The following is a 25,243-nucleotide window of genomic DNA, read 5'->3' on the forward strand; positions in this document are numbered from 1 at the left end:
TTTACTTAAAATTATGTTTGCTTCAAAAGTAGAAACTCTTCCACGGTCTGTGAGCTTGCATTCTTGCTAGATTCCCAAAACATTTGTGAAGTATCAATTCAATACATGCAGCTGTAACCGAGATATTTAATTGTCGCACGCAATCCTCATTCTACACAACATCTTGAAAGCAAAAATTCACTGGACTTTTATAAGTACAAAAGTTGGTATAATCCTGTTAAAGCTGGTCACAGTTATAGGTCTATGTCAGTGAATGTTTATATATGTGAAGAGTTATTTCAATATCGGTAGCAGATATAGAAATATGGAGTGGTTGCATGCAATTATATTAACCAGAATGTTTTCTAAGTACATGGAAATTGTTTGGTTACTCTTCACAATTGCCCCATACATATGTGAGGTTTTAATTTAAATCCATTGAAAGAAACAATGATATGGAGATGTTGCACATTTACCTTAATAAATTTTTTAATACATGCAAGAGGCATAATTGTTCTAAAATTACACATCTGAGTTATGGAACTGACATAATGACCAGCAGACATGTGCTAAGTTTCAACTGAATATGTACAGTTCGAACTGTGATATGTTTCAAGATTACCTGAACAAATTTTCAGTATAAAGGGAGGAATAATTCTACTAAATTGCAGGTCAGAGTAATTAATGTATCTTTGTTAGTGGCATCACACAATGACCCCAAAACGTGTGAGAAAGTTTAATTGAATACCTGTATTAACAAGAGATGTGTTTGTCAGAAACACAATGCCCCCTACTGTGCCGTTTTGATTTAAATTTTATTTTTACTATATCCCTTTGGATTATATCATTTGGCAGGTACCGATCATTTTCACAAGGAAAGTAATATTTTTTATATTACTTCGCTTGTGAAAATGATCTGTACCTGCCAAATGATAAATAGAAATTATCTCTCTTTAAAGCTTGTTACTTCCCTTGGATTTGTTTTTTTTACCTTTGACCTTGAAGGATGACCTTGACCTTGACCTTTCACCACTCAAAATGTGCAGCTTCATGAGATACAAATGCATGTCAAATATCAAGTTGATATCTTCAATATTGCTGACAGTTCAACTGCTATATGCCACCCTACCGGGGGCATAAAAAACAGTGAATGGAGATATTGCACTTTGACCATAACAAGAGCGTTGAGTTTACGCCATCATTAAAAGGAGTAGGTTATCACGCTCTATTCAATGAATGCACGAGCAAAAAATAACTCATTAATTTTTTTGCATACTTTTTATACAACATTTAAGTAAATGTATTATATATACACTGAACTCCAATATATCACGGTCCGTTATATCGCGTTGTCCAATATATCGCGAATCGGCTATGGCTCCCAAAAATCTGATGAGCATAATCTCTAAATAACATGCTTTAAAATCTGAGAATTTGATGAGATAAAATCCGTTTCAAAGTTGTATTTTACCCTTTTTTCACCCACCTTAATTTCTGTTTAATCCGACATTCATAATCCAGTTTTAACCAGATTGTTTGCTCTCATTGTACACCACTCTAGCACCTGTGTACTGCGATAAACAATAATCCAACTTGTCAAACATCACAGGTCAATTTGGGTGTTAACCATTCTCTATTGAATTTGCTTTGAACTGCCGAAACGCACCAGTAAACACATGAAGGTGTATACAATTACAACTGTAATTGTCACAAGTCAATACTGACCTATCTCAGCAATCTTTGCGCTTTAGATACAGTGTAAATTATTTGCTTTTAATTGAGAGGTGAATCATGTCCCTCAGTTTGTCAAACTTTCCATGCTTTTCATGAGGTGAATGACGTCATTTTGTAAATGGTTCTAATTTGTGCATGCTTTCTTGAACAATAACATTTGACAATGTTGTTTCGGATTACAAATTTAATTATATGCATTTCAAAATACTTACATCAAGTTACATGGAATAATGATTTGTGTTATACCAATGAATAACATATGGATGTAACACACAAATCAATATGGTAAGTAAATAGTGTGTTTTGAGATTGCCAAACTATGCTAATTCATACATATACATGATGAATAACTTCACAATTTATATCGCGCTCCGGATATATCACGGTCGCGATCTTTGGATCCCTTCAACCGCGATATATTGGAGTTGCAGTATTTCTAACATATGAATGATTTGTCCACAATTCTGATAATATCATATATTTGTATAATTCAAAACAAAAAACAGCTATAACAATTTTCCAAACAAATGCAAAGTGAAAAAGGCTCAATGCAACCACCATAAAACCAGAACAGCCTGCGAGTAACACACAGTCTGTTCAGGGCCCGTATTCACGAAACAATTCTTAGACTTAAGTCCAAGAATAAAGAATATTCTTTAAATTTGATAACTCAAGAACTGATTTAATTCTGAGTCAAATATGATATTTACCACCACTGTCTACATAATTCATCGTGTAGAACAGTTTGTTAATTACATGATCACCATTGGAAGCCTGTATATATTCAAATGCTGGATGTATTTTTATTGGAACTTAGTCTATTCTTTATTCTTAAGTCCATGGGTTCGTGAATACTGGCCCAGGTTTTATAATGTTTGATGCTCATTAGTATCTTAAAACTTGAAACTACATGTAGTGTGAAAGGTTTTCTATTTAATTTACTTTTTTTCAGGGACTCAACACGCGTCAAGTTGCATATTTGATTGGTAAAGGGTTCAAAGGTAACATTGGTTTACGTATGATGGTGCATGTGGGGATTCCTCCTGTCCACGTCTTGTTAAGGGTGCAGGTCCTATTTTCACCGCCAACACCAGCAGTTAAAATGTAACCTTCCAGACATCCTGACACTGCCACAGATCCGTATGTTGTGCTAGTGTAGTTTGTATAACCATTCTGGGGATTGCTGGGTATACCGCAGTCTGAAATATAACGCACACTTGGCCTCAGGAAGGTAAGACTTATTATATATTGTAGCTAATAGTGTTGAAAAAAATTGTGTTATATTTATAAGCAATTGTGTTGACAAAGTTTGTGTTATGTCTCTAGCTCATAGGGTAGAAAAAAGATTGTGTTATTGTTGAAGGTAATTGTGTTGGAAAAATAGTGTGTTATGTTTTTAGCTATTTGTGTTGAAATAATATTGATGTTTTTCCTGAGTAGAACTTAAGTACTTGTGTCATTTGATAAAGATCATTTAAATGCTGCTTTTGTTAAGATCACGATGATGGCTTACAAATTACAATATTCAAACCCACGTCATTAACTGTGTATTAAATTATATTGCTAACATGAGAAATAAAGGCTCTACAAAAGTTGCTTTATTATGTTTGATGACATTATCTCTTTGGTCCCATTGTGGTTTTAACGAACTTATGACATTCTAATGTATGTAGAAAGCATGACCAGATTCTATGCCTATCAAAATCTTTAAATCAGTAGTGATTGAAAACAAAACCTGCAACTGATGATATTGCATTCAACCAGTATGAACAATGCAATAAACCAACTATATATATTCATATCATTTACAGAAGTGTAAGAATTTTCTATCACTCTGTTTACACATCACTTGATTTTAGAAAGCAAAGCCTATTTGTAAAAATGTCTGAATGTGTAACAATATAAATACCTTTTTTAAGATTGGAAAGACATATTTCTACAGCAAATATCTGGTTTTGGCATAGCTGACCATAATGGACTTTGACCAAGATTTCTAGTGATGATTTTATGCATCAGGAACACTGACCACCAATGGAATTACTAAAACTTTTAAGTTTTAGAGAATGCAAACTTACAACGGTTTCATGTATTAATGAATGCTTTTTATGATTGAATGTTATAATCAGAATAATACAATTACTCATATCAACAAACAACTTTATTATTTATTTCGCCTACATTAAAGAGACGCTGTAAAGGCAATTGCAATTATGTTAATCAAAGTAGCAAGCATTATTAATGTTTCACAACGACCAGTGTTTTTTTCACTATTTTGGGAATGGGTCAGGGTCCCTTTTGGATTGGGAAATTCTGAAAGTTTTGGCAAATTAGTGTTGTTGTTGTTTTCCTAAACATGCTTCAAAATTGAGAATAAAAATTTCAGTATTATATTTAGTAAGTTTGAATTTATATAGCTGAATGAGAGATAAAATGTTGAGATCAAAAAGTAAAATTACCAAAAAATATTATTTTTTAATTGGAAACCTTCAATTGGGAACCTTCAATTGAGACTTTTTAGCCTTAAGTTGATTTTTGGAAAAGAGAGACTGTCTTTAAAGGAACAAGAGCTGTCACCATAGGATGACTTATGCCCCCTATAAACGCCTGATAGAAGTTATGAGCTTTTTTTTCGAAACCTAAACGCAGATTTCGAAACCTAAACGCGGACCCTAAGTTCAAGGTCAAGGTCACAGGGGTCAAAATTTGTGTGCATGTGGAAAGGCCTTGTCCATATACACATGCATACCAAATATAAAGGTTATATCTCAAGAGACATAGAAGTTATGAGCATTTTTCAAAACCTAAACGCAGATTTCGAAACCTAAACGTGGTCCCTAACTTTAAGGTCAAGGTCACAGGGGTCAAAATTTGTGTGTGTATGGAAAGGCCTTGTCCATATACACATACATACTAAATAAGAAGGTAATATCTCAAGGGACATAGAAGTTTTGAGCATTTCTCGAAACCTAAACGCAGATTTCCAAACCTAAACGCGGACCCTAAGTTCAAGGTCAAGGTCACCGGGGTTAAAATTTTTGTGTGTATGGAAAGGCCTTGTCCATATAGGTTCACATGCATACCAAATATGAAGGTTATATCTCAAAGGACATAGAAGTTATGAGCATTTTTCGAAACATAAACGCAGATTTTGAAACCTAAACGTGAACCCTAAGTTCAAGATCAAGGTCACAGGGGTAAAAATTTGTGTGTGTATGGAAAGGCCTTCTCCATATACACATGCATACCAAATATGAAGGTTATATCTCAAGGGACATAGAAGTTATGAGCATTTGTTGAAACCTAAACGCAGATTTCGAAACCTAAATGCGGACCCTTAGTTCAAGGTCAAGGTGACATGGGTAAAAATTTTGTGCGTATGGAAAGGCCATGTCCATATACACATGCAAACCAAATATGAAGGTTATATCTCAAGGGACATAGAAGTTATGAGAATTTTTCGAAACCTAAACGCAAATTTCGAAACCTAAACGCGACCCTAATTTCAAGGTCAAGGTCACCGGGGTTAAAATTTTTGTGTTTTTGGAAAGGCCTTGTCCATATACACACGCATACCAAATATGAAGGTTATATCTCAATGGACATAGAAGTTATGAGCATTTTCGAAACCTAAACGCAAAGTGTGACGTAAAGACGGACAGACAGACAGACAGACAGACAGACAGACAGACAGACAGACAGACAGACAGACAGACAGACAGACAGACAGACAGACAGACAGACAGACAGACAGACAGACAGACAGACGGACAGACGGACAGTCTGATCACTATATGCCCCCTTTTCTTCGAAAGAGGGCATAAAAATACAGTAAAAGGGGAAAGTGTCATCCCTTATATGCTTGTGCAGAATTAATGCACATGCTGACATGAGATGACACTTTACATGCATACATTAAGCCCAGTTTTCCCAGACCAAGGCTCATGTAACTATTGGGTGTATTAGAATTAGTGCCCACTGCTGACTGTGAAAGCATGGAGCAGCAATACCTCCCTCTTTTGGTGTATTAGAATTAGTGCCCACTGCTGACTGTGAAAGCATGGAGCAGCAATACCTCCCTCTATTGGTGTATTAGAATTAGTGCCCACTGCTGACTGTGAAAGGATGGAGCAGCAATACCTCCCTCTATTGGTGAATAACAATAATTGCACACTGGTGACTTTGAAAGCATGGAGCAGCAATACCTCCCTCTATTGGTGTATTACAATTAGTGCCCACTGCTGACTGTGAAAGCATGGAGCAGCAATACCTCCCTCTATTGGTGTATTACAATTAGTGCCCACTGCTGACTGTGAAAGCATGGAGCAGCAATACCTCCCTCTATTGGTGTATTATAATTAGTGCCCACTGCTGACTGTGAAAGCATGGAGCTGCAATACCTCCCTCTATTGGTGTATTAGAATAGTGCCCACTGCTGACTGTGAAAGCATGGAGCAGCAATACCTCCCTCTATTTGTGTATTAGAATTAGTGCCCACTGCTGACTGTGAAAGCATGGAGCAGCAATAACTCCCTCTATTGGTGTATTACAATTAGTGCCCAATGCTGACTGTGAAATCATGGAGCAGCAATACCTCCCTCTATTGGTGTATTACAATTAGTGCACACTGTTGACTGTGAAAGCATGGAGCAGCAATACCTCCCTCTATTGGTGTATTACAATTAGTGCCCACTGCTGACTGTGAAAGTATGGAGCAGCAATACCTCCCTCTATTGGTGTATTACAATTAGTGCACACTGCGGACTGTTAAAGCATGGAGCAGCAATACCTCCCTCTATTGATGTATAAGAATTAGTGCCCAATGCTGACTGTGAAAGCATGGAGCAGCAATACCTCCCTCTATTGGTGTATTACAATTAGTGCACACTGCTGACTGTGAAAGCATGGAGCAGCAAAATCTCCCTTTATTTGTGTATAACAATTAGTGCCCACTGCTGACTGTGAAAGCATGGAGCAGGCAATACCTCCCTCTATTGGTGTATTACAATTAGTGCCCACTGCTGACTGTGAAAGCATGAGCAGCAATGCCTCCCTCTATTGGTGTATTACAATTAGTGCCCACTGCTGACTGTGAAAGCATGGAGCAGCAATACCCTCCTCTATTGGTGTATTAGAAATTAGTGCCCACTGCTGACTGTGAAAGCATGGAGCAGAAATACCTCCCTCTATTGGTGTATTACAATTAGTGCCCACTGCTGACTGTGAAAGCATGGAGCAGCAATACCTCCCTTTATTGGGTATTACAATTAGTGCCCACTGCTGACTGTGAAAGCATGGAGCAGCAATACCTCCCTCTATTGGTATATCACAATTAGTGCACACTGCTGACTGTGAAAGCATGGAGCAGCAATACCTCCCTTCTATTGGTGCATTACAATTAGTGCCCACTGCTGACTGTGAAAGCATGGAGCAGCAATACCCTCCCTCTATTGGTGTATTAAAATTAGTGCCCACTGCTGACAGTGAAAGCATGGAGCAGCAATACCTCCCTCTATTGGTGTATTACAATTAGTGCCCACTGCTGACTGTGAAAGCATGGAGCAGCAAAACAGCCCTTTATTGGTGTATTACAATTAGTGCCCACTGCTGACTGTGAAAGCATGGAGCAGCAATACCTCCCTCTATTGGTGTTTCACAATTAGTGCCCACTGCTGACTGTGAAAGCATGGAGCAGCAATACCTCCTTCTATTTGTGTATTACAATTAGTGCCCACTGCTGACTGTAAAAGCATGGAGCAGCAATACCTCCCTCTATTGGGTTGTACTAGAATTAGTGCCCACTGCTGACTGTTAAAGCATGGAGCAACAATACCTCCCTCTATTGGTGTATTAGAATTAGTGCCCACTGCTGACTGTGAAAGCATGGAGCAGAAATACCTCCCTCTATTGGTGTTATTAGAATTAGTGCACACTGCTGACTGTGAAAGCATGGAGCAGCAATACCTCCCTCTATTGGTATATTACAATTAGTGCCTACTGCTGACTGTGAAAGCATGGAGCAGAAATACCTCCCTCTATTGGTGTATTAGAATTAGTGCCCACTGCTGACTGTGAAAGCATGGAGCAGCAATACCTCCCTCTATTGATGTATCACAATTGGTGCCCACTGCTGACTGTGAAAGCATGGAGCAGCAATATCTCCCTCTATTGGTGTATTACAATTAGTGCCCACTGCTGACTGTGAAAGCATGGAGCAGCAATACCTCCCTCTATTGGTGTATTACAATTAGTGCCCACTGCTGACTGTGAGAGCATGGAGCAGCAATACCTCCCTCTATTGGGTGTACTAGAATTAGTGCCCACTTCTGACTGTGAAAGCATGGAGCAGCAATACCTCCCTCTATTGGTGTATAAGAATTAGTTCCCACTGCTGACTGTGAAAGCATGGAGCAGAAATACCTCCCTCTATTGGTGTATTAGAATTATTGCCACTGCTGACTGTGAAAGCATGGAGCAGCAATACCTCCGTCTCAAAGCCTCCACTTACCCTTGATGGTGCAGTTGCTGTGAACGCCAGACCAGACTCCTGTGTTTGTGTCGCAGGTTCGAAAGACAAAAACCGATCTCATAGCCCGGGTAACACGTGTAGCCTGCTGTGTTACCCACGATATTGATGATTCCATTTGCAGGATTAGGCAATGAAGGACATGACACTATTGTTGTGTGCACTAAACAAAACAAATAGTATTAAATATCTGTTATCTTCTGCATTGTCTTTAAATTTAAGAGCTCTTTATGATGGTTAACCATGGTAATGCATTCAATATAGAAACAGTTACATTATTTGTTAAGGTATTGATTAAATATAAATAATGAACAAGGGACAAAATTGTCACAAAACCAGGTTTTCAATAAAAAAAGTCTGATAAAGGGAGAACAACTGCAACTCAAAATGTGCATTGCTACTGATTGTTCATCACAATTACCCCCCTTGTTCAAAATCAATCTGTTTTTCGACCCTGTGACCTAGTTTTTGACCCCAGCATGACCCATATTGGAACTTGACCAAGATATTGTCTAGAAACAACTTCTGACCAAGTTTCGTAAAGATCGGATTGAAAACTATTTGAATTAGAGAGCGGACAAGCTTGTTCCGCCCGCCCGACCGCCCGCCCAGCCCACCTGCATTCGCCAATCTAATAACCAGTTTTTTTCCTTCGGAAAACCTGGTTAAAAATTACAGCACTGAAGCAGGCAGAAAAACAGTTCTTTTATCAGACCATGTTCAGTGAGATTGAGAATATATGGGGCATATAGAGTCAGGTTACAATATTTTTCAACAATTTAACATGGTAACTAGTTTTTGGACGCAAATGCAGCAGATTTAACTTTGTTCTAGGTATTGCCAAGATAAATATTCTGAACATGCTGAAGTAAGATTTAGTCATGAATGTGGCGTCAAGAGCGGTTACAATAGTTTTCAAAGATTTGATATGGTAACCTTGTTTTTTATAGCACCTAACCCAGATTCAATTCAGCCTGAATATTATAAAGATTTACATTCTGCACACATTTCATCCATATATATGCATAAATGTCACCTTTAAATTGTTAAGGTTTTGTTGTCTTTGATTCGAGTGACCTTGTTTTTCAAAACAAATGTCCCCAGTTTCTAACATGACCTAGATAGTGTCAACATAAACATTCTGGCAATCTTTCAACAAGATTGAGTAATACAGTTGCCTCTTGAGTGGTAATAAGGTTATTCTCTTATTAATTTGTCCTGTTGACCTATTTTTATATGCACATGATCCAGAATGCAACTAAACCTTGATATTGTAAAGATGAACATTCTGACCATTTTTTCTCAAGATTGGGTCATACATGTGGCTTCTAGAGTGGTTAAAGATTTTTCTAAGATTTGACCCTGTGCCTGATTTTTTACCCACATGACCGAGATTTCAAACTTGGCCTATATACTGTCAAGCGAGAAATTCTGAGCAAGTTGTGCAAAGATTAAATTATAAATGCAGCTTCTTGAATATTCATGAGGTTTCACTAAGATTTGACCTGGTGACATAGTTTTGGGAGAGACACATTTCACAGATATGTTCTGGGCAAAGATATTTTTAAGATAAACAATTTGACTAAGATCCATCAAAATCGATCAATTGACATGACTAGAATTGATCCACCAATCAGCGATCGATAATCGGGCGCATTCGTTTGCAACGACCTGTCCGCCAATTTTCTAGACAAGCTACATGTTTAGGTTCACTTTTATTCCAAAGAGTTTCTTGTGTTTTTCCTCTTTAAAAAACGATTAAAATGGTTAAACGTGTCAATGGGATTATGTCACTCGGACAATCGATATCCTGAAAGATTAGTTTGGTGACATTTAATTTATATCGTTTCCAAAGCCGAAAAGAGATCTTGAGAAGTGTAAGAGATGTATAAATACATGCGGTCGTCACCACGAACAACTGAACGTCAACACTGTCAAAGACAATTATAATATATTTTTATCGGATATACTAGCAGATTTCAATAGTTTATGTTTATCGATCTGATTATCACATAATATTTCACTTTTTTTAAAATAGTTTTATCAGTTACTAGGTCAGAAGCAAGGTTCATCTGCATTACTTAAAGAGAAATAAACCCATTATGAAACCTAATTCATGCTGTGTTTTATTACTCTGATAGTAATGCACTTAATTGACATCATACATGTTATTTGAAGGTGACATGTGATATATTATCTTATTAACGGTAATCTACACATTTGCACTCATGTGGTGCACCAATAAACGCTTTTAATCCACACTAGGAGCTTCGAATGCCTAGATCGCATTTTTTAAACGAGTTTCGTTAATTTTGTTCGGATTAAAAACGGAAATGAAATATGGCAAAAACGGTGTAAAAAGGGTTAATGCCAACTCTGACATTGGTATCCAGAAAGAATAATTTAGATGAATTACATTTATACCATTTCCAACGCGGCAATGCGGTCTTGACAAAAGCGAGTGGATGCTTCAAGAATTACCGAGATCCCCTTTATAGAACATTAATTTATTTCACAAAACTTGAAATGTCCTATAAGCAATAACTAAGCATTATTAAGTATGTATTATGTCACGTGTGCATGTAAATAATTGAGAATTTTGGTACCCATTCGTGTAACTTTACGAAATCCCGTTAAAAATCGCGTTTCTGTGTGTGTCAGAAACAAGTGAAAACCATTTTGTTATTATTTTAATAAAGACGTATCGATAAATGCTATTGTAAAAGAGTTATTATTACTGATATTAGTTAACCAATAAATGCGGGTAACTTCGGGGAAGTCGGTACCCCCTGCCGCGAGCGTCTGGTATTGGTAGCCTTATTAATTTATAATAGCCTGACCGTATTCCATTTCGTACAACGCTACTTTATATCAGAAAATGTACAAACTTACTGTGTTGTTTTTGCGCTTTAAATTATAGTGATGATAAATGTCCCATAAAGCAATTTTTAATATGATTAATATCACTTTTATACGCAATAACATGTGGGATTGAGGTACCCACCCGGCGTCAGAAAGCGCTGTAAAACTTCACCGAATTCCCAGTCATAAAGCGCTATTTCGTGTCAAATACACGGGTAGGGGGGAATGTTTCGGTAATAATTTGTTTATAACACGGGTAAATACCGGTGAAGTGTTAATTTATTGCAAATGCGACCATTACACGTCATAACTGGTTCGATTTCGGTAAACGCGCAAGCGTTTGAGAGCCGTGTTTAACTGTACCCGATTAACCCGTTTATAAATAGCTGATGTTCTCTTTAATCGTTATTTTTGCATTTACATAATAACTAAATGGACATCAACCTCTTTACAAGTGTAATATGGTGTTAAACAAGTCCATAAAATCATCCGGAATATCGCGTAAATCTATATGCAGTCTATAGGCAAAGAAGCCAATTTGGTGTTAGCTTGTCTAGGTTTTCTTCCCGCTGAGACACGTGATTAAGTGGGCGGAGCGATCACTGATAAGGGGCGTCATGTCAATTGACGGGGGTCCTATTATCTTGTTGATTGTCTCGTATCACAGTCAAACAAAAGGGGTTAATTCGTTGTGAATTTGGCTTGCTCAAATTTGATGGCTGTGTAGTTTAACGGATTACGCGATGCAACGTTCATGAATAAATCCAGTTTCACACCCGGATTTTCGCGGTGTCAGATTCATTCACACTCATATAGCGACAAACAACACGCCTTTACGCTCAAGCGCATACAATGTAAGTTGTAACAGTTGAGCGTCATAGCTTACACCGCGCGCGCCATGACACCCATGACAACGTCTGAATTCATCACCCGGTTGTTACACGCAGTCCCCGACACGTGGCTTGTATCTAGTAACGGTATGTAGAAAATGTTTAATTTGTCAATTGTTTAAGCAATTTACGATTGTTAATTATAATTTATTCTTCTTGTTTAAATAACGTTTTTGTGCATTGATCTTAAATGGATGTTAAATTTGTTTATTCATGTAAGTTTACATAAGTAATTTAACTTATTGGATATCGCGAAAAAATGCGTACAAAAAATACATGTATGACTTCATATATCGCTATTTGTATACATGTCCCGTAAAATCGGCAAATGTCCCCGGAAAATTTAGCACAATGTCCCGGAATCGGTCTGAAATTTATGAAAGTATTTGAAGTTTGAAATCAATAGTCTTTGATACTTTAGAAGTAAAGTGGATCTAAACACAAAATTTAACCAAATATTCAAAGTTTACTAAGTCAAAAAAGGGCCATAATTCCGTCAAAATACCTATAAGAGTTATATAACTTGTCCTGTACAGTCCTCTTATGATAGTTAGCGAGTGTTCAAGTCTGGAAAGCAATAGCTATGATACTTTAGGAGTAAAGTGGACCAAAACACAAAATTTAAAGACATTTTTCAATTTTCTAAGTATAAAGGGGACAAAATTCTGTCAAAATGCCAGTCAGATTTACATACCTTTGCCTGTACAGTCCCCTAATGATAGATAGTAAGTATCGCAAGTCTGAAAGCAATACTTTGATACTTAAGGAACAAATCGGACCTTAAACACAAAATTTACCCAAATTTTCAATTTTCTAAGTATAAAAAGTGACGATAACTCTGTCAAAAATCCAGCCAGAGTTATCTTACTTTTCCTGCCCAGTCCCCTCATGATAGTAAGTGTACCAAGTTTGAATGCAATTGCTTTGATACTTTATGAGAAAAGTGGACCTAAACACAAAACTTAACCGAACGCCGGCGCAGACGCCGTCGCGGACGACAAGGTGATAACAAATAGATGAGCTAAAAAGATCTTTATTTTAGTTTGATTTTCTAAGGGACCACAAATCCCTCAAATTGCGTATCTATATGGTAATTGGATAAAGTAAATTGTGTACCTCCATGAACTTTTCCCCACAAGCACAGAAAGGAGATGATCTGTAAAAGATGAACATACAGTACCATAATAGCTCAACATTTAAAGGGGCCGTCCAACAGATTTTGGCATGTATTGAAGCTTGTCTTTAATGCTTTATATTGATAAATTTAAACATTTGAACTAAAAATCTCCAGTAAAAAAAACAAAAAATACAATTTTTTTAAGGGAAAAAAAGTAAGCCTCAACAGGGCTCGAACCACTGACCCCTGGGATTCCGGAGTCCTGGAGTAAAAAGCCTCCCGCCTAGACCACTCGACCATCCAAGCTCATATTCAGAGCGGATGTATTGTTTAGCTATATAAGCAATCCTCGTAGTTTTCCAAAATATCCAATCGCGTCAATTTATCTGTTGAACGGTCCCTTTAAGACACACTACCCTTAAACAATATGCGCTTTTTGATGCTCTATTTTTGGACATATTTTTTCAGAAAACCCTCTTTTTAGCAAAAACTATTTTGTTTTTTAAACTGTTATTTGTCGGACCTAGATTTATTACTATAACTTATTAAATTGTCTGACAGTTGCATTATCAGACTTCCTTCTATTTGCATTTATCCGGTTACGCATCAAACATGTGTTTATACTACTGGATGACAGCCATAAGACCTGGCAGATAAATGCAACAAGAGGGCCAAGATGGTCCTAGTTCGCTAACCTGAGAGGAGTCAGTTTATTCAATCTTTACTAAATGTCAAACTTTACCTAGATATTGTCCAGACAAACATCCTGGTCAAGTGTCATCATTATTGAACCAAAAACACTGGCGTATGGAGTGTTATTGTTTTGGTAAGATTTGACCTGGTTACCTATATTTTGAGTTGACCCCCCTTACCAAACATCAAAATTTGCTTACAAAAATAAATATTATGACCAAGATTCATAAAATCTGAAACAAATTGTGACCTCTAGAGTGTTTACAAGGATTTTGTATAATATAATGAAAAATTTGAACAATCTAAGGGAAATAATTATGGCATTAATTATGTGATTTTGCTCATTATCAAACTTGATCTTTCAGCAACTTTGATAAAAAATGCTTGAGAATGTGAATGCTAGAGTGTTTACGGACGGCGGACAAAGACCAATCCTAACACCTCACCTGAGCAATCAGGTGAGCTCAAAAGTGTGTTTCACAGATCTGAGCCATTTTCCAACTTGTCCGAGAAATCAATTAAAACCAATGTATTGACTAAGTTTCACAATGATTAGGCAAAAATGTGACTTATAAGTGTTCGATCACAATGTTTCTCTCTAGTCACATAAGGAAACTGCCCACCCCCTGGCGGCCATGTTTTTTTACTGATCTGGACCATTTGCGAACTCATCTGAGATATATATAAAACCAATCTCTCCACCAAGTTTCATGATGATTGGGCAAATAATGTGAGTTCTAGAGTGTTCACAAGCTTTTTTTACTATATAAATATAAGAAACTGCCCCCCCCCACCCCTCGGCAGCCATGTTATTCAACTGACCGGAACCATTTTCGAACTCAATTCTTGTATCAATGAAAAAAAATGTTCTGACCAAATTTCATGAAAATTGGGCCAGAAAATGTGTCTTCTAGAGTTTTCACATGTTTTCACTATATACATATAGAGAAATATGCCCCGCCCACGGCGGCCATGTTTTTTCACCGATCTGGACCATTTTCAAACTCTTCAGAGATAGCAATAAAACCAATATTTTGACCAACTTTCATGATGATTGGGCAAAAATTGTGACTTCTAGAGTGTTTCCAAGGTTTTTTCCAAAGCCAAATAAGGAAAACTGCCCCGCCCACTGGTGGCCATGTTTTTCAACGGACCGGAACCACTTTTGAACTCAACCAACATATCATTAAGGCAAACATTTTGACACAGTTACATGAAGATTGGGCATGAAATGTGACTTCTACAGTGTTTACAAGGTTTTTCTTTTTTTACCTTGTGACCTAGTTTTTGACCCAGCATGATCCAGTTTCGAACTCGATCGAGATATCATTGGGACAAATCTTCTGACCAAGTTTCATGAAGATCGGACAATAAATGTGGCCTCTATAGTGTTTACGAACAAATGTGGACGGACGACGTACAAAGACCGGTCACAAAAGCTCACCTGAGCAATCAGGTGAGCTAAAAAGTCATTGAACAAGTGCCCTCCCCCCCCCCCCCTGCAGTTCCAAAGACATTGTTGCAATAAAAACTAAGGCTCTAATGGCAAGGCTGTATAAGTGCTCCTTATACCTCGCCCTTCTACATAGTTTTGTATGTTTCAACAATTATTTCATAACATAATCCCATTCCGTCAACACTTTAATGTATATACATGACACAGAATATACTGAGTATGCATGGAAATTTTGAGGTCCCAATTGTATCAATGATTAAATTGAATCGTCGTTTTATGAGCATACACCTGTTTTGTACTTTCATTTTTTATAATTACATTTCGATAAGGAAAACTGCGATTTATGCATGTAAGAGCAAGTATAATTTTAGAGCATCATTTTGAAAGCTCTACACCACAGGGACCTTTAAGAATATACTACATATATATACAATATCTGTGAGCCACGGTTATTTAATGTTTTACAAAATTAAAGTCTTCAATTTCTCTTGTTATTTTTCATATACCAAATAGTCGAAATGTTATCAAAACATGGCAGCAAGTGTATATAGAACCTAACATTATTTGCGTGAATGTTTGTGCCGATAACTCCATTGCTTTTACAAATATCGTTAAACAACAGTCCAAACGTGGCGAAATTAGACACTGCATCAGTAATTTAAAACGAATTAATGTTTTTCTCTCATAAAAGAGTTATCGATGACATCTTATTCTACTGTAAGCAGTATTTATTTCCCTGCACATAAAATCATGTTTATAATTAAACCTTTCCCTCATTACCTTCAATAAAATCATCCTCTTTCTTTATTCGTCTGTTCCCTATGCTACCGGAAATGCGATATGCCGTGTTACACATTAACTTACACGGGGAAAAAGCCTCGATTTGCACGTGGATTTTTGTCTCTCAGTGCACGTAGACGCTCGGTACTTTCCGCCGCGTCTTATAACGATTTCGAACCTCACTACAAAACCCACATCGGTGGATTTTAGACGTCAGATTGTCGGGGCATAATCCTGGATTTGGTACTGGTCATAAATTATTCGCAGATATAAAATCATGGATAGGGTTTTTCTGTTGAATAAGTGTACAGAGGCCTTTCACGTTTTGGTAAATTGACAAAATTGAAAAAAAAGATGTTTAAGATTCGCAAATATTCGTTGTAATTATGATATTTTCCAGAAAACAGTGACTGAAACTAATACTAATACTGAACATTAACCATGCTCTAAAATATCGATTATATGCATATTTTGACTATTTAAAAACCTGAAAATTATAAAGCGTTACAAACGCGAAACGATTGAATAACTTTGAGAGTTCTGTTGTTATTGTTATAATGTGTAACACTACGGGGATTGCTTATACAAAGTATAAGATACACCACTCTCATTCCATGTATGAGCACTTACTTTTTATGATTACTGTTTTCTTTGTTGATTGTATTCTTGTTTTTTACTGGAGCTATTTAATGTAAATGGTTTATGTATCAATTTGAAGCAATTAATGACAAACTAATACATGCCAAAATCTTTGAAAAGGTCCTTTTAAAAAGTAAAGTACGAAGAAGGTATTTAAAAAAATCCCTTTCCTGCCACGTCATATTTCTTCTCGGTAAGAAATGATCTTGAAAAAAAGAATTATAATGATGTGTTAACTATAAGAGCATGCAGTCTTTTTAAAGCTCAGGTATTCCTTTAGCCCAGTGTCATTTTTTGTCCATTTGGTCCGAAGGTCCTATTAGCTTTGACTGCATGTGTAGTTATCTTCTGGACAGTCTAACTTCTTTCAGTGCTGGAATCGAAGTTTGAAGGCCTTTGCAAACAGTTTGGATCCAGATGATGACGCCACAGAACGTGCGTCTCATCAGGATCCAACTACTGTTGCATTTTGATAGTATTCTTTGAAAAACAATCTTAGAAAATGCTAGTTTTAGAAATTCAGCAGACGACATTTTAGCAGACGACAAATTTCCCAGCATGCAAAGGGCTACACACGCACCTGGCTTCGTTGACTGATCGACAGCATTCACTCGATACATCGATGAGTTTCAGTTGCAATGTAGAAACGCCCTTTTCCTAAAACTACGAATATAAAATTCAGTTTTTTTTCTGTACGGTAAAGGTGATCCTAGAAGCCTTTCATCAATTACGAGAAAAAATGATGTTAACTTTTGGTAGAAGGAAGAATCTTATGTAGCTAAAACAACAAACTATAAATGGGTGGAAACGTCCCTGCGTCAGTTTTTGTTTTCACAACTAGTTGGGCTCGACAATAATACTAGATCTATCTCACTTCGCGTTTAACGTCAGATGATTAGGCTAGTCAATCTCTCATGGCTGAAAAATAGATGTGAGAGCATGGAAACACAACTATACTGGAAGTAAGTAACACTGGTGGGTACTTAATGCCAACATTGGTGTAGGATAGCCTTTTAATTTCGCATAATTTAATTGGATGGTATTTTAGGATACAGCCGTGTCTGTTCCCACACATTGAAGTAAATAGTTCCAAAACAAAGTATACAAATCAGTATCATGTATATGTTTGGGTTTGTATAAATGCGTTACAAATATCCTTTATTAATTTTTAATGGTCGGTAATATATTCTTATTCCACATATTTTTATTTAAGCGTTGCAATTTTCAAGAACTATTTTCATACGCAAATTCTGCAAGGTTCGCCATCTTTGTCACATGTCCATTTTTCCTCTCACATGACCTGTTGTTTGGCCCCGTGATCAAGCTGAAATTATCCTGGTAAATTCAAAACAACTGGAAAAGCACATGGATATACTCGACGAAGCCTTGGATGGCAGGTATTGCAGCAAACGCAAGAACTTTTTAGATTCGGTTTAATTTATTGACAATATTGCAAATGCAAACCAATTTTTTACACCGTCCATAAAAAAGACAATATTGTTATTAAAAATTGACATGTGTCTCGACTGTCCATGATTCCGTGTATTCACTAATTCAGGGTACTCCTCTGCAATGTTTCACGGTTAAAATTTGGTTGTCATTTTAAGTTGCACATGTCATTTCAGAAAACATTTGTTAAAGGGATCTTTTCACGCTTTGGTAAATTGACCAAAATTGAAAAAAGTTGTGTTCAGATTCGCAAGTTTCGTTTTAGTTATATATTTGTGAGGAACAGTAATACGAACATTACCATGGTCTAATATAAGCCATTATATGCATCTTTTGACGATTTTAAAACCCAAAAATTATAAAGCGTTGCAACGCGAAATGGATTAAATAATTTGGAAAGTTCTGCTTTGTCGTTTAAATTTTGTGAAACTACGAAGATTGCTTATATAACGTATAAAATACGTCGAGTATGTGTATTCGGCGGAATAGCTCAGTAGGCTAGAGCGTTTTTACTTCAGGACTCTTGCAGGACTCCAGGGGTCACTGGTTCGAAACCTGGTCCGGGCAATGTTCTTTTCCTTTTCTTAATTTTATTCTTGATTTTTTACTGGAGCTTTTACGATCCAATGTTTACATTTATTGATATAAAGCATTCAATGAAATAAGTTAAAAAATGCCAAAATCTGTGAAAAGGCCCCTTTAAGCTTGTTAAAACTTAAAAGTTTGTTGTCTACTCTTGATCTGGATCAGTGGATGCATACATATTACATTTCAAACGCCTTTCAGCCTAAAGTGTTGTTTTTCACTGGGTTGAACCAAGGAAACGGGCCTCTCAATATTGTTTACCGAATATTGTTGTCCTTATATCATGGACGAACCATCTTTCGAACCCTTCAATTTTTTGACACATCAAATATAGTGACACGAGTCAAATATAGTGACTATTAAGATTGAAAATAGTGAAACATATTAATAGGGACTCTTTTTGATAAATAATTTGTTTCTGCATGGCCGGCAACTTTAATTGTTATGCTCATCATTTTTGATAACAGATGTTTTCAGCACCAACCCAGGGCTTTTTTTAAGCGGACGCCCGCTTGCCCGTGCGCGGGTTAAATTCGTCGAGGGCAAGTGATTTTCCAAAGTAGATAGTCCGCTGGGCACGTCCGTTATGGTATAAGCATACTTGCGGTATTTTTCGACTTTTCCCCTTGTATCTATTATTTTCCTTGGTCAATATATTGTTTTATCAAGTACACAGTAAAACGAGATTTGATTGGTAATTGCATTGCTATAAGCCATCTAAGCGCTCAAACAAGTTCTACTAGGCAGACGTTCATCACATGGCGGACAGTAGCGTCCAGCCGATCTTTCTTTCTATTTTAATAAAAGTAACTAGAAACACTCAAAGGAACAACCAAAACAATCGAAAAAGAAAGGAAGAGAAAATATGAAATTAATCACGTGAAGCTTAAACTGTGAATAAACTTGTAGTTACATATTCACAGTTTAAAATAGTGGAGAAACTCTTCATCAAAGACATATGATGATTTCCAGTGTGCAAAATTCAGATTTAAAAGTAATAGCCCAAATTCGTAACACATATATGAAAAGTAAAATTTCTTACTAGCCCGACTATATAAATTTTTAATTCCCACTAGCCCGAATGGATTTTCACTAGCCAAAACCCTTCGGGCTAGTGCGAATTTCGCACACTGATTTTCAATCTCTGAACAATAATTTTCACAGTACTATTTTAAGCCCTCCCCGTTTAAATCTATGCCATAACTTGTATAGATATAGTGACAAGTATATCGTTTGAAAATTTTAATAGTAATAAACTTTTCATATGTATTGTATTCAATAGTGACTATTCAATGAAATAAAACAATCCATATTGTGTTTTTGACAACTTTATATTATAAAAACGATTATTATTTTATTGTTGATACATTGAATATAGCTGAAATAAAATCTAGAATAATAATGCATGTGAATCAATGCTTTAAAGATCAAATGACAATAAAAAATTGACTTCAAAATAGGGCAACCAGTTTTTAATGAGGGCAAGTAGATGTTAAAAGTACATGTAACTTGCCCCCGGGCAAGTGAGTGTCAATTTCTTACGTAACCCCTGCCACCATATCAGGTAAAGCTTTCTATGCTGCCCAAACAACAAACAACAAGTACCTGCTTTTGAACCCTTCCGTGTATGCCATTAAAAATTAATTTGCCCCATGATTTGACCATGGTCATCAGGTCATGTGACTTATAACAGCAGCCCATTTCGGCCATTTGTATAAATTGTCAAGCAAAGTTGAGAACGAAAATAGGACTAAGTTTTTTTTATGAAAATCATTACATATGTAAAAAGCATTAAGAAATACTATGATTTTTACGTGTTTTATGATTAATCTACTTATTCTACAGGTTTTTGACGCATTTTCGTTGATTTCTGCTACGTGTGTGTCGGCCATAAACAAATTACTTAACTATACACAAAAAAACGGTGACAAAGTGCGTGTGCGCACATGGATATGAAATGTAAACAAATGGAGGTTTGAAAAGAGGTGAGGTTCGAGAAGAGGTACTTAAATGATATACGATCCGGAAAACCATGCTACAGGAATAAAACACCATGTCAATTTAATTTCAGTCAAGGCAAAGACGACTCTAATTCCGATGATGTTCAGATAACACAGGGACCAGGTATGTATAACCAATGCTTTATTAATTGAAGTTAGAACTAAATTTACTTCCGAAAATTGTAAAAGTATGCTCAAACCTGACCCTCAGGCGTTCTAAAACGGCCCTTTTTCCAGAAAATCTAAACATCTTGATTTTGTGTGATAAAAAAATATGGCCAATTAAAGTAGATTACCATACAAATACTTCTAATTGGGTTTAAAAACTGTAAACACACAAGCAATGTGGCATTGTATAAAATGACAAAACTATACGTTAACCATGTGACAAAAAAAACCCTTTGCAGGACCTCTTATTCGTGAGAGAATTATCTTCACTTTTTATGCCCCCAAAGGAGGGCATATAGTGATCGGACTGTCCGTCACACTTTGCGTTTAGGTTTCGAAAAATGCTCATAACTTCTATCAAAGCGTTTATCGGGGGCATATGTCATCCTGTGGAGACAGCTCTTGTTTCAACTTTATATTGCCATGTGAGGTATGCTTATGATCATAAAAATCTTGTATGTTTGATTATGAAATGCCCGTGACCATTTAGTGATATGATCAATGTTTGAGTCATGTGATCAACTGATTGCAAAATACTGAAAAAGTGGCAGATTCTACTGTTTTTTATTAGTAAGTTAACCTTTTTCCCTCAATTTTGGCATTGAAAAATCAGTTGCTCGTTATGCATAATAAAGTACTGTATTAGAAAACATGACAGCGCACGCAAAAGTGCCCTTTTGACAAAAGCAACCTGCCCTTTTCAAATCTAAGTTGGGACCTTGTTCAGTGTTTTATTGGTATGATTTTGTTGTTCAACAGTAACACACTGAAAATAGATATAGTGTTGTTAATATGTTTAAGATGACGAGTCGTCAGGACTGCCACCAGGCACTACCCTGGCTATTGACCCCAACAACCTTCACCAGTATCAGTTTAGGACGGACCAAGGTACATTATAGTTTACGTGCAGTCTGGTTTATCCCAGAGTTCAGACCCTCTTTAAGTTTTAAACAAAAAAATGACATGACATGTGTCGCACGAAACTTTAAAAAAGATTAAATAGTTTGTGAACGTTTACAAAGATGATAATGTGTAATTAGCATCTGTTCAGCAGGGTTTAGATGGCACATCTTTTATTGACTTAGATGGCACATCTTTATTGACTGCTTAGGTATTTTACAAGAATTGGAGTTTAAAGGCATCTATCTCAGGACACATGTTTAGTTTGAATTACTTCTGGTCAATGTTCAAACTTACAAACCAGATTGTGACTGTGTGTTTTCTAGGAGGTGTGACCTACCGGGTGGTTCAAGTGGCCTCAGGGGATGGGTCAGACGGACACGCACAGGTCGCAGCCTTCGCCTCAGGGTCTCAGGTACGTCAAAAGTCCCCTGGCTCTAAATTTGGAATTTCTGTAGCCAAATGTGCCTTGCTATGGCAAAGTTCTTCTGTTTTGGCTATTTTATAAGTTTTAATTTAGAAAAAGTTGTAGCCAAATGGATTTTTTCAGCCAAATAGGTCAATGTGTAGCCATTTGGTGCTTTTATGAATGGCATAGTATGCCCTGACAATATGGTGATGTGAGCTGGGGTTTGGGGCCTCTTTTTGTGTTAGCATAGTCTGCTGCAAGTGGATAAGAATTACGCAAACCAAGTTTGAGAATACAATAGAAAATTAATAGTAAGAAAATGGCAGCAACCTGACAAAATGTCTGCCTGGATTCAAATCTAAGTTAGTGTCATTTAATCTTTTGAGCATAGTGCTTTTTCCAGGCCCTTTTGCTGCCCCGCAGCGCCCTTCTTAAGCGCCACTATGCCCTTTTCGAAGGCAAAAGCCGCCACGTGCCCTTATTCATAACATCTTTATTGCCCCTTGACCAAACTTCTAAGCTTCCTAGTATCAGAGAATGGCCCCAAGGTAGTGAAGATGCGTGCTGTTGTTAATCAGTGATGCATGAATAAATGTCTTTAATTTCAGTGGCTTTGATATAACAACCACACTAAAAGTTGTATCTTTATCGTTTAGGTCTTTTAGATAATTAATAATTGAAACAATTATTGTATCATATGCTAATTAAACAAAATGCAAATCGCGAATTAGGCTGACCTGTACGATTGACTTGTACATGTACATTGCTATGCGAACCTGTTGCTTACATCATTTTAACAGTATAATCAGATTCTTTTCATATATTGCTTTATTAACCAGGTTTTCCGAAGGAAACAACTGGTTATAAGATTGGCGAATGTCGGCTGGTGGACGGGCAGGCGGAACAAGCCAGCCCGCCGACATTCGCCAATCTAATAACAAGCTTGTCCGGGCCATAACTATGTTGTTCATTGTGAGATTTTATAATCATTTGGCACATTTGTTCACCATCATTGCACGGTGTGTCGCACGAAATAATTACATCGATATCTCCAAGGTCAAGGTCACACTTTGACTTCAAAGTTAAAAAATGATATAAATGAGCTTGTCCGGGCCATAACTATGTCATTCATTATGAGATTTTATATTCATTTGGCACATTTGTTCACCATAATTGCATGGTGTGTCGCGTGAAAGAATTACGTAGATATCTTTATGGTCAAGTTTACACTTTGAGTTCAAAGGTAAAAAATAGCCATAAATGAGCTTGTCTGGGCCATAACTATGTCATTCATTGGGAGATTTTTAAATTACGCTGTACTTTTGTTTACAAACATTGGACGGTGTGTCATGCGAAAGAATTACGTCTATATCTCCAAGGTCAAGGTCACACTTTGAGTTCAAAGGTAAAAAATGGCCGTAAATGAGCTTGTCCGGGCCATAACTATGTCATTCAATGTGAGATTTTAAAATTTTGTACATTTGTTCACAATCATTGGACGATGTGTCATGTTAAAAAGTTATGTCGATATCTCCAAGGTCAAGGTCACACTTGGAGTTCGAAAGTAAAAAATGAGCTTTTCCAGGCCATAACTATGTCATTCATTGTGAGATTTTAAAATGACTCAGTTCATTAATTGTTCACAGTCATTTGACGGCGTGTCATGCGAAAGAGTTCAAAGGTCAAAATGGCCATAAATGATATTGGCATCATAATTCTTAAAAATCAACATAATATAGCTTCTCTTGTTTTGTTAAGACAACATGCAAAATATTCTGTATCAATACAGCATTTGGCGGTATACGTCACGTATGTGACAAAGCTCTAGTTATAAATATTTATTTTTTGAAAGCCTGGTTTTGTGACAATTTGTCCCTTGTTATGTTTGTCATGCTGTACAGCATGGAACTCAAATGCAAACATTGCAATGTAAATATATTGTATTATAATATAATAAAAGTAAGTTAAATATAAATTACCATTACATGCGCTTGTTTATATTTCATGTGTTTTTCCCACAACTGTCTCTGATGTGATTAAATGTTCTTCCAAAACCAGGTATTCACGGAAAGTATTGTGCTTTTTGCATAAATTGTGCGTTAAAATGCCCATTTTAATGTAATGCGTCATGCCCATGTGCCATTTGCATGTAATGCATCATGCCCCTATGCCCATTTGAATGTAATGCATAATGCCCCTATGCCCATTTGAATGTAATGCGTCATGCCCCTATGCCCATTTGAATGTAATGCGTCATGCCCCTATGTCCATTTGAATGTAATGCTCATGACCCTATGCCCATTTGAATGTAATGCGTCATGCCCCTATGCCCATTTAAATGTAATGCGTCATGCCCCTATACCCACCTGCAGGCCCACCTGGGAAAAAACTAAGCAGACTATTGAATTAACCCATTTATGGCTAGTGGACCGTCCCATCCTTCTAAATTGGATCCATTTTTTCCAAAATAAGGGATGTCTAGTATATTTATTTCTATATTTAGAATATTTTTACAGAAATTCCTTTAAGCAAACAACGCAGACCCTGATGAGACGCCGCATCATGCGGCGTCTCATCTGAGTCTACGCTGTTTGCCAAGGCCTTTTTTCTAGACATGGCATTAATGGGTTAAGCAAGCTGTGAGCACAGCCATCTTCCAATTTTTTGGACATCATGGAGTTGCTTGACTTTGAATCGGAAATGGGAAGTTGGGGGAAAAACCAGTTCAAAGCACCCACATGTTATAACCAAGAGCATAATATTAGAGCTGCAGTGTAAGAAACAGTGTGATCGAAAGTCGTTTCTTTCTCTGGTTTGCTTCATGCTGCTGGTACTGTGTTTCAGGTCATACAGAGCCCGTTTGGTGGAGGGAGCCCTAACGGGGACAGTGAGGGCAACGCCCAGTTCACATATTTCCCCACCGCTGGGGACGTTGTCACCTCACAGGCAGGGGCGTGTGGTGGCCCTGCTCAGGCAGGTAGTGGTGACTCACAATGCAGTGCGCTTTGTTGGTCGAATTTGGGGCTGAAATTTGTGCCATGCCCAATAGCACAAGGTCT

General features: G+C 37.0%; 2 protein-coding genes across 2 annotated transcripts in view; one reads left to right on the top strand and one right to left on the bottom strand.

Annotated features, from left to right (window-relative positions):
• The window catches only part of LOC127860908 (uncharacterized), a 345,694-nt gene extending 329,572 nt beyond the window's left edge, over nucleotides 1-16,122 (bottom strand). The window contains exons 1-4 of the mRNA XM_052399220.1: nucleotides 16,035-16,122; nucleotides 13,105-13,144; nucleotides 8,219-8,384; nucleotides 2,730-2,912 (exon numbers count right to left, since the gene is read on the bottom strand). Of these exons, the coding sequence (XP_052255180.1) occupies nucleotides 2,730-2,912; nucleotides 8,219-8,384; nucleotides 13,105-13,110 (355 nt within the window). The 5' untranslated portion in view covers nucleotides 13,111-13,144; nucleotides 16,035-16,122. The remainder of the gene's footprint in view (nucleotides 1-2,729; nucleotides 2,913-8,218; nucleotides 8,385-13,104; nucleotides 13,145-16,034) is intronic.
• Nucleotides 16,123-17,924: 1,802 nt separating this feature from the next.
• Nucleotides 17,925-25,243, top strand: part of LOC127860909 (uncharacterized) — a 7,728-nt gene continuing 409 nt past the window's right edge. The window contains exons 1-5 of the mRNA XM_052399221.1: nucleotides 17,925-18,070; nucleotides 20,779-20,831; nucleotides 21,677-21,763; nucleotides 22,102-22,190; nucleotides 25,029-25,161. Of these exons, the coding sequence (XP_052255181.1) occupies nucleotides 18,039-18,070; nucleotides 20,779-20,831; nucleotides 21,677-21,763; nucleotides 22,102-22,190; nucleotides 25,029-25,161 (394 nt within the window). The 5' untranslated portion in view covers nucleotides 17,925-18,038. The remainder of the gene's footprint in view (nucleotides 18,071-20,778; nucleotides 20,832-21,676; nucleotides 21,764-22,101; nucleotides 22,191-25,028; nucleotides 25,162-25,243) is intronic.

The sequence above is a fragment of the Dreissena polymorpha genome, chromosome 15 (assembly GCF_020536995.1).
Source record: "Dreissena polymorpha isolate Duluth1 chromosome 15, UMN_Dpol_1.0, whole genome shotgun sequence".
NCBI classification, from domain to species: Eukaryota; Metazoa; Mollusca; class Bivalvia; order Myida; family Dreissenidae; genus Dreissena; species Dreissena polymorpha.